Source organism: Talpa occidentalis, unplaced genomic scaffold (assembly GCF_014898055.3).
Source record: "Talpa occidentalis isolate TD23 unplaced genomic scaffold, MPIMG_talOcc4v2.1 talOcc4.9, whole genome shotgun sequence".
Lineage (NCBI taxonomy): Eukaryota > Metazoa > Chordata > Mammalia > Eulipotyphla > Talpidae > Talpa > Talpa occidentalis.
In genome coordinates, this window is record NW_023605305.1 from 19,675,734 (window position 1) to 19,689,371 (window position 13,638).

Below are 13,638 nucleotides of genomic sequence, written 5' to 3' on the forward strand. Positions count from 1 at the left end.
GCTTCAGTCCCTTCTAGAAAAGGGTTTATGAGTTCCCTTTCTGGAAAAGCAAAAGAGGAAGGGAGCCCTGAAGGGTATAAGCTTGGTGGCTGTACTAGAGAGGAAAGGAATAGGCCTCCAGCTGGGAAGAGAGACTGTGTATGAACTGGTATGGAGACTCGCCAGCAGGGGCCCAGCAAGAACTCCAACAGGCAAGGAGCAGCTGAGTGACTGTCACTGTGAATGTGCACAGACACACATGCACAGGGAAGGGCAGTTCTTTGGCATGTAGATCCTGTCGGTTTGCATGGGTGACCCCTGAGTCAATGGCAGCTACTTACAGAGACACTGAGGGTGAGGACGGTCCCACGTGCTGTCTCCCTGGCAGGTGAGCACCGGCGTGCCCAGGAGGTAGAAGCCATGGTTGCATTGGTAAGACACAGTGGTGCCAAAGCTGAACCTGTGCGGGCCGCTGGCATGGACTTGACGAACGCTGTTTTCTTGGTGTCCGGGATCCGTACAGTTGATAACTGTGAAGGAACAGGACAATTAGATGCAGAGACCTGGACGTGAGGATTTTATCTGCTTTTAAATGAGAATTTGGGAGTCTAAACAGACACGGTAATAGGCAACTCAAAGCAGATCCTGTCTGAGGTGGGATCCTCCCCCTTAACTTTGATCTCCTGGTTAAGGGATTCTGTCTCTCTCAGACATCACCTGCTTAGAAATGCCTCCCCTCCTCCTCCCGGGATGGTTAACCTCTCCCTCTCTGTGTTCCTTTGTACGAACCTCTATTGATGATCTTATCAGCCTACACCGTGATTTGTTTGTGTACATGAGTCCCCTGGGGGCACAAATGCCTGCCTCTGTGCTGGTGCCCAGCTCCACAGCCTCCCCCAGCACAGCACGTTAATTGTGAAGCCAAGCGTCTGAGCCTGGCCTTGAACAGGGCTCTTTGGAAACAGTTTTGATCACTTCTATGAGTATTTCAGGGGGAGATGAGTATTCTGGAAGACAAATATGACTTTTAAATGTTAAAGTGTTTCCAAAGCAGCTTAGCTGAAAATCAGAAAGCTATTTGAGAGTAATGACAATATCATTCCTCACTCGGGATGAGTACTTTTGCTTTCAAAACACTCACATCCATTATCTTATGGGGCAGGTATTCTGAATCTTTGATAGGCTTTTACAGTGTAACATATTTTTACCTTTGATGAGCCTCTTGGAGGTTCAGAGAGATTGGTGTTACAAACCAAGTAACTTGCATTTATTCATTCACAATATTTATTGTGAGATCTCTCAATAGCGATATATACCGTGTAAAGTCACTGTGCTGGGCAGTTAGGATGCCACGCCGTTTACACCCTAAGAAGGGCTTCTCCACCTTGGCACTGTGGACATTTTAGGTTGATAACTCTTTGTGGTAGGGATGGTCCTGTTCATTGGAGGATGTGTAACAGCAACTGTGGCCTTTACCCACTGGATGCCAATAGACACCTTCAGTTCTGACAACCCCAAACATCTCCAGATATGGGTTCCCTATGGGGGCAGTGGGCACAGGAAAGTCTGCAATTGAGAACTGCAGGTCTGGAGAGACAAGGACAGACAAGGAATCCTCCTGTTTGGTAAGTGCTCTGACAGAGAATGTTCTGGAAGCACAAAGCACAGCATCTAGCCCCATGCGGGGGAGGCGGGGGGGAGGGGGGCAGGAAAGGTTTCCCAGAAGAAGCAACCTTTAAGCTGACTCTGGGTGGCTAAGATTCACCCAGACAAAGGAGCTTGTTGAGGGGGCCAGAGAGGAAAGCATTTGTGGAGACTCTGAGTGTGCTGCGGTGTGCAGGCCAGGGCGTGCGAGGAAGTGGGTGAGGTTCAGTGAGGCAGGGCCTGGTGAAGATGTGAGGCTGGGGCAGAGCAATGGCGAGGCTCCCCCGGTGGAGCCTCAGCTTCCCCTCCGAGGAAATCTGGGGAAGCTGTTTAGACAGGGAGTGACTTGATCTGATTTGCATTTTAGATCATCACTGTCCTGCAGGGAAGGGGAGGGTGGGGAGCAGGACCAGAAGCCATGATTTCTAACCATTGTACCCTGGCCCCCTGGTTCTGAGACCACTCTTGAGCACTTTTCCCTTGGAAAAGGCTGGTGGGGCAGGGAGCAGAAGTTACTGGAGAATTCAGATCTTCTGCTGGGGAGAGGGAACATAGGGCTTGAGGAGAAGGTGATATGGGATGAAACTCTACAAAGCAGCAGTGTCAACTTTTTCTGCCCAAATAAATGATGGAAGGAAAGTATAACACAAGATCAGGGCAATTTTCCTTGGGTTCTCTGGAACCTTCTCTCACTCAAAGGGGCATCTTGAAAAGTTAAGAGAGAGTCCTATTTTAGCATTAGTTGTGAATGTATCTTGATTTATTAAATAAAATTGCCTGAAAACATTTATTCTTTAATATGTCACAAATGACCTGGGATTTACTGCATAGACAATCGCCGTGCACCCCCAAGTACAGCAACGAGCAGCCATTGTCCTCAGGCATCTCGGTTCTCATGACTACGAAGACTGAACAACTGCTGGGCCCACACAACCTCTCCATTCAAATGCCAACGAGCCTGTCAGACCATTCTTGTTAAGAGGCCTTGGGCTCCATTTGTCCTGCACTGCTGGGAACAGCTTGAGACGCTTGAGAAGCTACCTCCTAAGTAGTTCAGAAGGCCAAGGAATAGCCTCTCCACAGAATCTGTCTCAATTTCTTGATTTCTTTTCTTCCCCATGCCCTTACCTCAGCCCCTAGATGCTTAGCTTTTTAATTTTCATTTTAATACTTTTGCTTTTTGTCTTTCATTAAGAGGGTGGCTCTGAGAGACAAATCATTTGTCATATGAAACATAAACAAGATTGTTTTCCATTTCTGTTCTGTAAAACGAAACTTTGTTAGCTTTTTTCACATAAGCAATGGTGAGATCTTACATGGCTGTCTCTAGGGGGTGAGAAAGTGCCATTTCTGACCCTTCTCTGCCCTCAGTTTTCTCTGAGTGAAAACCACTCCGGGATTGAATTCACTGGCTTCTGCTTGTTGGTTACAGGGCCCCAGATGTGGAGCTGTCAAGGGGGTGGGGAACGGGAGGAGGTGACTCACTTCTGCAGGTGGGCAGCGTGTCACTCCACTGCCCGCTGGCCAGGCACTGGGACCGAGCAGCTCCCTCGGCCACATACCCGGGATTGCAAACAAACTTGACCACATCGTTGAGGTTAAACTGGTTGCCCTGAGTGAGGCCATTGATCGGGTTGCCTGGGTGCCCACAGGTAATTGCTGTAACCGAAATAGAAGATAGGTAAGCCCTCCTGTTAATCTACACCCCCCAAAGTCCATCATCTTCTCCACTTGGCATTTCCCAGGCCCACCAGTGCAGACTAAGTCTCACTTTAGTCTCTTGTGCAGCAAAGCTTTTTATTTCCTGAAATCATCATAGGATATTCCTTCTTCCTTGAAGGCAGGTCTAGAGCCCGGACAACCTGAGAGAAATCAGTTTATAACTCCCCATAGGCCACTGCAATTCTCTGTCATCCAGGTGCTCATTTCCTCTCCCCTTTGGCTCCCCGTCTCCACTCTTCATCACTCAACACACTGACGACCACCCTTTAGGTGATTTGGATCCATTCTGGCCCCTGGGCCAATCTTCACACAGAGCCACGGTCGATAGTCACCAAGTCTCAGTTCCTGCTCCAGGCCTTTGCATTTGCTCTCCTCACTGTGGGACACCCCTTGACTTCTGCCCTCATATCCTCAGGTCTCTCCTCAATGTTGCCATATCAACGAGGCCTTCCCTTGCGCCCTAGTGAATGACCTCCCAGCTACCTCGCCCCACTCGGCTTTCCTCCAAGCTGTGAACACACTTGACATGCACTTCTTCATTGGCTCATTGCTTCTCTCCCTTTGCCTGAATGTAAGTTCCACGGGCTTTGCTTTGTTTCTCACCATGTCCTTGGTACCTGACATATAGGAATAGCTAGGTAAATATTTCTGAGTGAACCAACTAGTGAGTGAGCGCAGGAATGGCTGCGTGCCTGGGCTTCTGCTTTGCTCTTGTCCTCGGTCCTATTGAGTAGCTGTGGGCACCCTCCTCTCTTTGGATTGAAATCCCCCTCAATGTTTCTGCCAGACCTCTTCCTTGGCTCTGGATTTTAGTTGTGAGGTTGAAGACCACTGGGGTACTCTATTAGCTTAACACTTAGTTCCCTGAGGACCCACCCCAAACCCCAATGGTATGGAGGGCTTGGGGGAGTAAGAGGAGGCAGGACCCAATTTTTGCTGTGGCTAGTTCTGCTGTCTGGTCAGTTCTCTTTTGTGCAGAGCTGGGTGGAGCAGGAAACATGCTGTTGGTGGACTACAGGGGTGCAAGGAAGCCTGGTGTTGTTGGGTGCGAATGGGCTGTGAAGGTCAACAGACCAGGATTTCCAACTCTGCTCTGCCCTTTACTTACTTTGGGCAATGCATCTGAGTCTCAGTTTCTATATCTGCAAGGATTTCAATCCACATTAACAGGGTTGCCCTGAAGGTAGGTTAATGCATTGCTTTTCATTAACTATTATTGAGTGCTTTCTCTGTGCATGGTGCTCTGCTGTGCACTGATGATTACAAGCAGGAATGTGATATGGGCTCTGACCTCAGGGAGCTCACATCACAGTCTAGTTGGAGAGCAGACAGAGGTGCAGACTATTAGGATACAGAGCGTTGGCGCCAAGAATGAGGTGAGCGTCTACCCTCCTGGGGGAGAGGACATGGGGCAAGGAGGGTTCCCCAGAGGGAGTGGCATGCTATGTGAGCTGGGGCTCAAGGGTAGGACTCTGACAGGTCAGTGAGGTGGTGGGAGAGTAGAGATAAACTTCACAGGTTCTGTGAACCCACTGAAATGATATGTAAGACACTGGGTGTCTATAATCAGTGTGGGAGAGAGTCCATCACTCTCAGATTCACCGAATGTCAGGATTCCCTCCCCAAAGGTTAGAAACCACTGATACAAACCTTTGGGAGAACCACCTTATGAAGGGCGCACTGACCAAAACGCCTGCAAAGGGCACCAAGGGGGTGGTCAGCAAAGGAGAAAACAAGGCTGGACGGGTCGGGGGCGGTGTCAAAGAAACCACAGGGAGAGTCTCAGGAGATGTTGGACACCCCAGCTAGCTCTGCTTCTCTGGAGAACCCTGGCTGGTACATGCTATAAAGTGGAGACTGAGCTTGACCCAACTATGAGATAACTGGGAAAAATCAGCAGCATTTTTGAGCTCTTAATATATTTGACTGTAGATGTAGGAATAAAAGCACAGTAGGGGAAAGGGTAGAGAAATGCCAACCCTATAATAAATGTTTTGTGTTTTGACAAAGTGGAAATAACATAACTGAAAATGGAGACGTGAGAAAGGAAAGTAGGATCAGCTCACTGATTGTTGCACAGTCAATAGGGGGAAGTTAAAGGATGCTATTAAAAATGATAAACTAGACAAAAAAAATTAAATAAGAAAATATGGGGCTAATGACCTTAAACTGCTATAAATACAAAATACTGTTTGTTTTTGGTGTGCTTATATTTTTGTCCACTTGACTTGTGTTTTGAGAGGTGTTTTAAAGCTTTTTAGTTTTAGTATGCTGCTATTTTTCCTTGAATTTCCAATAGTTTTTGCTTTATGAAGGCAGTGGCTGTGAAATTTGTACATGGATATTCACAGCTATTATATCTAAATGGAAATTGTGGTTTTAGCTTTTAGAAGTATTTTCACTTTTAATAATTTCTAGCTTGAATTGTACTGCTTTGTACAATACAACCAAAAATACAAACTTTTTTAAACACTAAAATAAATGGAAAAAGGCAAAGAAAATACATAATACAGAGAAATAAATAATATAATTTTGAATCTATAATGATTACATAAAACATGACAGGATTAAGACCAAGCATAAGTCACATCAGGATATGTGAATGAGTTGAATTAACCCATTAAAGAAAAAAGATTTTCAAACTTCTTCACATGGCAAGATTTAACTCTATGCTTTATGTGAGAGTGATTCAGGATGGCTAAAATAAATGAAAGGTTAAAGGTATACAAGGCCAATGGAAAAAAGATGAAAGAAGGGGTTGTTGGCCAAATATCAGGCACAGTGCAATTCATGCTAAAAAAATATTGAAGGTGACAATATAGGGCCTCCCTGGTGGTACAAGGGGTTAAGCGCCACACTATGAAGCAATCTGCAGCCTCTATAGCATGAGTGTGATACCCAGCTGGCCAGAAAGAAACCCACATGGTGCAGCAGACCTCTCCTGTCTCCCCCACTGCTCCCTTCAGCAGTGTATTTCAGTCAGTCTTCCTGTTCTGTTCCCCGCTCTGTCTCTGGTGAATCCTCTCACGCCCCCACTCCACACACACCTCTGGCCTGTACTCCAGCTCATGTGTGCATAAATAAATAAATCTTAAAAAAAAATAAAAGTGATAATATATTTTAAAGGTCAAATAACAATTTGCTATGAAATATAATACCTTGGAATATCTGTGTGCCAAATAACACAGCAATTACCTTTATGTACAGAAACCATAGAAATTCAAGGAAAAAAGATATTAATACACTAATAATAGAAAACTTAAAAGTATATCTCCTAAGCAAACAGCTCAAGTAGACAAAAAAATGAATCAGCATACAAGAAGATATAGACAATGTAATCAGTAAGGCGTATCTTATGACTATTTATAGAACTTACTACCCTAATACCCTTTCTTCTTAAATATTAGGCAACAAAGAAAACATTCATTAAATTCCATGAAGTAGAAATATTATGTATAGTACAATGAAATTAGAATTCCATAGCAGAATAAAAATTACAAAGGCCTTTCCGCCTGGAAATAAATAAACCACTCTTCTACTCAAAAACTTTTACGTGAAAGGGAAAAATTAATAACAAAATTACATTATATCTAATAAGTAACAAAACATTAATTTTTATAATTTATGGAATACAATTCCAGCAGCGATCAGGAGACATTTCACAGCCTTAAACACATATCGATAACAAAGAATAAAAATGAGAGACTGAAAATAAGTGAATTACATTCCTGAGTAAAAAAATTAGAAAATGAACAAAAAAATTAGCTCATAAGAAATTACAAGGAAGGAAAGGAAAAAGGTATGATTAATGATGTGGAAAACTGAGAACAATAGGTCCAATGATTGCTTCTTTGAAAAATTAACGAAAATCTACAAAATCCTGGCGCTAACCTAAGAAGAGAACAGGGAAGACAGTCCATGCTGACTCCGCGCTCATGACTAGGGAGAGGGACAACATACTTACGCACACAGAAAGGGGTCTTGCCCGACCAGTGGTGATCCTGCTGGCAGATGCGCACGGACATGCCAATCAGGCGGAAGCCGGCGTCGCACTGGTACACCACGCTGCCCCGGTAGCTGTAGTTCTCCCCATTGATGTGCCCGTTGACGATGGGCTCGGGGGTCCCACAGTGTCCAGCTTAGTTGGGGTATAGAAAAGACAGTCAACAGAAGGGGTGCTAAAGATAACGAGGTGGGGCTTGGCAAAGGTGCAGGGAGGCAGGGGAGAGGAAAAGGACCAGTCAGTCATGGTTTGCCCCTACAAGTGCCCACCCAGAGTGACTTCAGGACCTGTAGACATGGTAGAAATGGGCACCCAAGCCCAAGGGTGCATCCCAATTGCATCCACCCCTGAGCTTTAGAGTTCAGGTCTGTAGGTGGGTAAGATGATGTCATCACTGGTTTCTCCCTGCTTCTTTTTCTCACCAGTCAGAATTTCTTGGACATCTACTCCCTGGAGGGCCCACAGTCTACATGAAGGTGAAGTCCTGCGTTTGTGAAACGTGGATGGACGTGGAGGGCATTATGCTAAGTGAAGTCAGCCAATAGAAAGACAAATTCCAGATGATTTCACTCAGGTGTGAAATATAAAGAAAGAAAATGAAGGAACAGAAAAAAATAAACCAAAACAAACTCTAGAAATCTGACTGTAGAATTGAAGCTATCAGAAAGGGATGGTGAGGAGTGTGAGGAGGGAAGGTGGGGCCCCCAGAAGTCTACGGTAGAGGATTATGGGTGCTTTGGGGGTGGGGATAGTGTGGTAACACACATCTGAAGAGGTTTGAACCCATTCCCTTCACTGACATAGAGAGCTGCAAACCAATGTTAGCGCAATAGAAAATAATACAATATAAAAATAAAGAGACTGCAGCTCTACTGATGTCAAAACAGCGGGGAGCAACTTGGATGAATCTCAAGGACGCTATGTGAAGTGAAAGAAGCCAGACACCTCAGACTATTTGGGCTGTCACATAATGTTTAAATGATTACTACTAATAATACTCATGCCAATTGATCCTGTTTAAGAAAATAAAATGAAATTTCACAAAAACAAAGATTGGATCCAGCTTTGGAAAGGCCTGACCTGTCCTGAGGTGGGAAGTGGGCTGGGGAGGCACTCACCCAGGCAGCGGACGTCAGAGCCACTCCAGAGCCCATTGGCCATGCACTCCCGCACCCTGGAGCCCACCAGTGTGTACCCGGAATTGCAGGAGAAGATGGCCGTGGCCCCGTAGACAGACAGCGTTCCAATGCGGTGGCCACTAGGTGGGATGGGGAGCTCTCCGCAGGAGATGACTGAAAAGATCACAACATGCTCAGGAAGCCAGTCCCAAGGAGGACACGTGCTGCTTCTGATGTGCGAGAATAGTGACAAAAATAAGGCCTGTTCAACAGAACCCTCAGGGGACTGATGCCCGGGGCCTGGGTGGTGATGGTAACTTATGTGGTGTCACACAGAGGCAGTGAGTCAACTGAAGGTGTTACCAGAAGTACCTGAGGAGCTTCACTAGGCTGCACTCCAGACCCAGGGCCCACAATATCTGGAGACAGGACCCAGGCCTGTGAGTTTTAAGTAAACTCAGGTGGTTCAGAAATGCACCCTGGTGAGAAGCCAGCCCACTGGAAAGACGGCGACTCAGCGAGCCATTGCTTACTGTCCAGGGCAGACACTGCAAATACATTTCTTGGTCCTTTCTGCTGAGCCCAGCAGCAGCCTCACACTCCCCCTCAGCGGAGCATTGCAGATAGCCCCTGGTTGACAAAGGACGTCCCTTTGTATGCAGGTCACATGTTACGTATTCTGCACATGTGGCTACGCTGCAAGGTGGAGCCTGCACTTGTGTGCACGTGAGGACGGCACCTCGGATGACAGGCATGGGGAAGACACCACTCCTCCACACAGTCTCAAAAGGGGAGGCAGGAGAGGATGGCACACGTGGTCTAACTTTAGGGAAATATCTCAGAATTTCTGAATTTCTGTCTAAGTTTAAGACTTTTTCTTTTCTCTAAAAAGGGTACCAATCATTCTGCCACCAGTTGCTGTAGTTTCATGCCATAGAAGGCCATAACATAGAAGGGTCCACATCACAGAAGAAGTCCTATTAGTCTTGAATAAGCAGAGCCCTTCTGCCAGATCGTCTACAGTCAGTTTGTTTTCTGGCACTGCTGCTTCTATATCTTTTCTTCTTGATCTGAAGCAACCATTGCCATGAAATCTTTTTTGTTATTCCCTCTGGTGTGGTGTCTATATGCACATAAGTGGACCCGTACAGTTCAAACTCCTGTTGTTCAAGGACCACTATTTGATGGTGGTGGAGGCTGGGGGGAGCCCCCCAAAATACCCCCATTAGGACTGAAGGACACTTTTCCCAGCTGCTGGTAAATAACCCTCAGCAGCTAGTCCTCTTCAGATCACTCTTGTTCAGGAGTCCGCCCCCTAGGGTCACACTCACAGGGCAGCCTGCACCCCTGTTTTCTCAGTGCGTAGGTATAAAGACTCCTGGCCCCAACATGGGACAGTGCTGAGTCCCATCAGATCCTTGAGTGGCCAGCTGAGGCCTTCCCTCATACTGCTCAGAACTCAACTTCTCCCTGTTCCCAGTCCTGCTTCCTTCTCCTTCCTTCCACTAGTGGTGATCCCAAGATCATTCTCTCATAAACCTGCCTCAGAGTAGCTTCCCAGGGATCCTAATCTTTGAAATTTTCTTAAAGAACCAAAGAAAAACAACTCTCAATGGAGGAGAGGTAGACACACGTAGTTGTCCTGCCCTTGTACGAACCCCCAAACCCCTGCACACCCCAATTACAGAGTTCACCACACTGTATTATCATTGTTTGTGTCTGCCTTTCCAGAAGACTATAAACTCCTTGGGGGCAGGAACCACAAACTTTTATCTTTGCATCTCTATAACACCTGGCATGAATGTTGAACAAATAAATTAGTGAGTGTCCTCCTGGAGCTTTTTATTAAGATGCCAAGATGTTAAGAAGCACTTTCTTAAAGAAGTAGGCCTCTCTCCAGCTCCCGATTCCAGGAGAGTGTTCAATCCCAGGGGCTCCCCACCCCCCACACACATAGTGGGCAGTTCAGGTAGGAGGTACTGTGTGAACTTGCCCGGTTCCCTCTTGCTTACTTTGACAGGTGGGCATAGAGTTCCCAAGGCTCCATTTGCCATTGGCCTGACAGCGGATGACCCTTTGGCCTGTGTAGTAGTAGCCGGGGTCACAGATAAGCATGAGTTGGGCCTGGAACTGGTACTGCGTCTCAAAGATGAGCCTCCACCGGCCATGTTCCACACTGATGCTACTGATATCCGGACAGGTCACAGCTGAGAAGGCAAGGGGTAGGGACAGGGATCAGTGGATTAAATGTGGAAAATACCGGCAAGAGTCCAGAGCAGGGGATGGGAAGCTGTAGGCAGTAATGATGAACCCAAGAGCCTTCAGTCTGAAGGCAGACTTGTGAATGCATGAAGTGGGCTGGCGGGGTTTATGCCAAGGTGGGGAGGGCCGACCTGCCAATACAGGAAGGCGGTACTTGATCAATGCTGACTGTTGTAGTGAGACAAGTACTATTTGGTCTGATTTTTATTTTTCAAGAGAAGATCGAAATGTGATTATATAAAATTTTCTGATTTTAAAATGTTGGGAAGCAATGCAAAATATTTAATAAAGCTGGCATTTTTGGGCTGAGCATGGCCCATCAGGCTGCCAGTTTGGAACTTTGGTCTTAGACAGGAACTGTGCCTCTGTTGCTTTAGAGTCTGGTTATTGAAGGCCATTCATGCAAACCTTCCAAGAGTTTTTCTATCTTCAACGAAGTGCACCTGTCATCCTTAAGGCCTGTCATGATTTATGGAATGTCTCTGGGTATCAGGAGCTCTCAATGCTTGGAGAGCAATTTCTATGGGAGCCCAAGTAGATGACACTCTCCACTCTGCTCCCGGAATCCTCAACCTCCACAGGCAGAGATTTTTCATTATTGAGCTTTTAGTTCACTCCTTGAAGGAATATTCTCAGCTGCTCACTCAGCCCCTCCTTCCATCTTCCCCCACCGCCTGAGGACTCACGGACACACTGTGGGGGGACGTTGCGGTTGCTCCACTGGCCCGTCTCCAGACACTCTGCTGTGGCTTCGGCGCCCTCCTGGAGGTGGTAGCCTTCACTGCAGCTGTACACAGCCTTGGTCCCCACTGTGTACTCTTTGCCAAACACCATTCCGTTCTTGGGGGCCTCAGGAAGCCCACAGGAAAGAGCTAGCAAGGGGAAAAAAATGTCATAAGTATGCCTGGTTCTATGAATTTTGTGAACATATTTTTATCTTTCTTCTCCTCCAAGGAAGGCCCTAAGAAAAATACAGTAAAGACTAATAAAAGAAAAAATTCTCACAAGAAGGAAAATGGAAGGTCACCAGCAGAGGAGATTTCAAATAAAACTTCGGAAGGTGAAATGCATGATAGGCTATCTTGATGGATTTAATGGTGCTGAGAAGCTGCAGCCCAAAATATATGGGCAGGAGCTCTGGGGTGAGACCAGTTTTCCCTCCAGCCCTTCCCACAAATATAGTTTAGAGGCATTCTGGCATCTGTTCTCTAAACAAAGTTGCAGAGAGGGTTTTCTTTTCCACTTGTGGGAAGAAAAAGAAAAATAACTCTTTTTTTGAGAAAATGAGGGCTGCTAAGGTAGGAGCTGACATCCCAGAGTAAAGATCTTTTAATTCTTGGATTTAAGGCTTCTCTGCTCCCCTGCCTGTCCATCTCAGTACATACTCAACTTCTTACTCTGGGGAGAAACCAAGAGGGAAGAGGCATCTGTATATAATAACAACAAAAGTAGTTCACATCTGCTACCTGGAAAAATGAATCCAGCTTCTATTTTAAAATATGAACAACCAAGTATGTAAATTACTTCTCAAGAAAGCAGGGAAAATACAAATCAAAGATAACTATACAGATGAAGAAAAGCAGCAGCATGCACACACACAAAAGAAAATGTTAAAAATGAAATAAAAAGTCTCCTTTAGGAAACAGAGCCAATGCCAGAAAGAGAAGACACATAGTCTTTAAGTTTACAATTAGTAACATCTTGAGAAATGAAGGTGTACATTGCATTAATAAGAACAGAGCACTTTGCAAAAAGAACAATAAAAGAACAAGGAAGTTAAAAATATGATTGCCAAAATATACATTAAGTAGAAGGGCTGGAGATGGAATAAAGGGATTTTCTCAGAATACAGTCCAAAAAGAAAGTGAGAGGGAAAAAAAAAGGGAAGCAGGAGGTCAACATGTAGGAGTGCAACAGCCAACCGGTCAGAGTTCCAGAGAGAGAGAACTGGACAAGTGGAGGAGATGGAATTAATTCAGTGGGCATTTCCCAGAGCTAAAGAGAGACACAGTTACTATATGCACATGTATATTCCCAGGGCTAGAAATAATAAGGACCTTCAATGCAGGTTTACTGAAAGAATGAATGAATGATCAATGAGGAAACTTGCATTTGGGAGTAACTGGTCCTGGAACAAGGTGAGCATGAGTAGGACCTGAGCCACCTGCTTCTCACCTTGGCAGAGAGGGATGGCCTCGCTCCACAGGTAGTAGCCCTGGGGGTGCCGGGTACAAATGGCCATGCTGTGTCCCACCAAGCGGTAGCCAGCGTTGCAGCCGAAGTGGATGGAGCCTCCGGGCTGGGTGCTGGTCTGGCCCAGAAGGAAGCCATGGAGGGGAGCCCTGGGTAGGCTGCAGTAAGGAGCTGAACAAAGACGAGTCTCAGGGGACACGCACAAGAAGACAGACAGGGTCTTAGATACACCCCTACCCCTCACTTCTTCCATCCGCAGCCTAGAGGCTGTACTGGCTGCGCAGTAAAGTTCAGGTTCTTGAATCCTGAATGAAGATGTGCAGAAAACAGAACCCAATGGGCTTGGTTCCAGAAGGATATGACTGTGGGTATGGATACCAGGCAGCCCAGCTTGTGCTCCGGTCCCATTTCTGACCTTTCCACGCCTGTGACAAATCCCTGAAGCTCTTAGCTCGCCTGTACATTGCGTTGGTAATGCCCACTTCAGGGGGGTTGTATTAGTAAATCCTGCAGCCCAGTGCAGGCATTCAGTGCCCAATGAATGGCCCTTTCTGTTGTGGAGGAGGACAGGGGTAGGGAGACAAAAAGGGCCTATAGCAATGAGAACTTAAGCCCCTTAATTCCTTCCCAACAAATGGCTTCAACTTGTTCATTCATTTAATAGATATTGAGTGTTTATCATGTGCCAGGTGCTATATTGGAGATACAACAATGAAG

General features: G+C 46.1%; 1 protein-coding gene across 1 annotated transcript in view; it reads right to left on the reverse strand.

Annotated features, from left to right (window-relative positions):
- Positions 1–13,638, reverse strand: part of CSMD2 (CUB and Sushi multiple domains 2) — a 512,752-nt gene that overhangs the window by 28,864 nt on the left and 470,250 nt on the right. The window contains exons 49-55 of the mRNA XM_037499127.1: positions 12,904–13,092; positions 11,415–11,600; positions 10,479–10,673; positions 8,467–8,640; positions 7,310–7,483; positions 3,109–3,282; positions 321–509 (exon numbers count right to left, since the gene is read on the reverse strand). Coding sequence (XP_037355024.1) covers positions 321–509; positions 3,109–3,282; positions 7,310–7,483; positions 8,467–8,640; positions 10,479–10,673; positions 11,415–11,600; positions 12,904–13,092 — 1,281 coding nt within the window. The remainder of the gene's footprint in view (positions 1–320; positions 510–3,108; positions 3,283–7,309; positions 7,484–8,466; positions 8,641–10,478; positions 10,674–11,414; positions 11,601–12,903; positions 13,093–13,638) is intronic.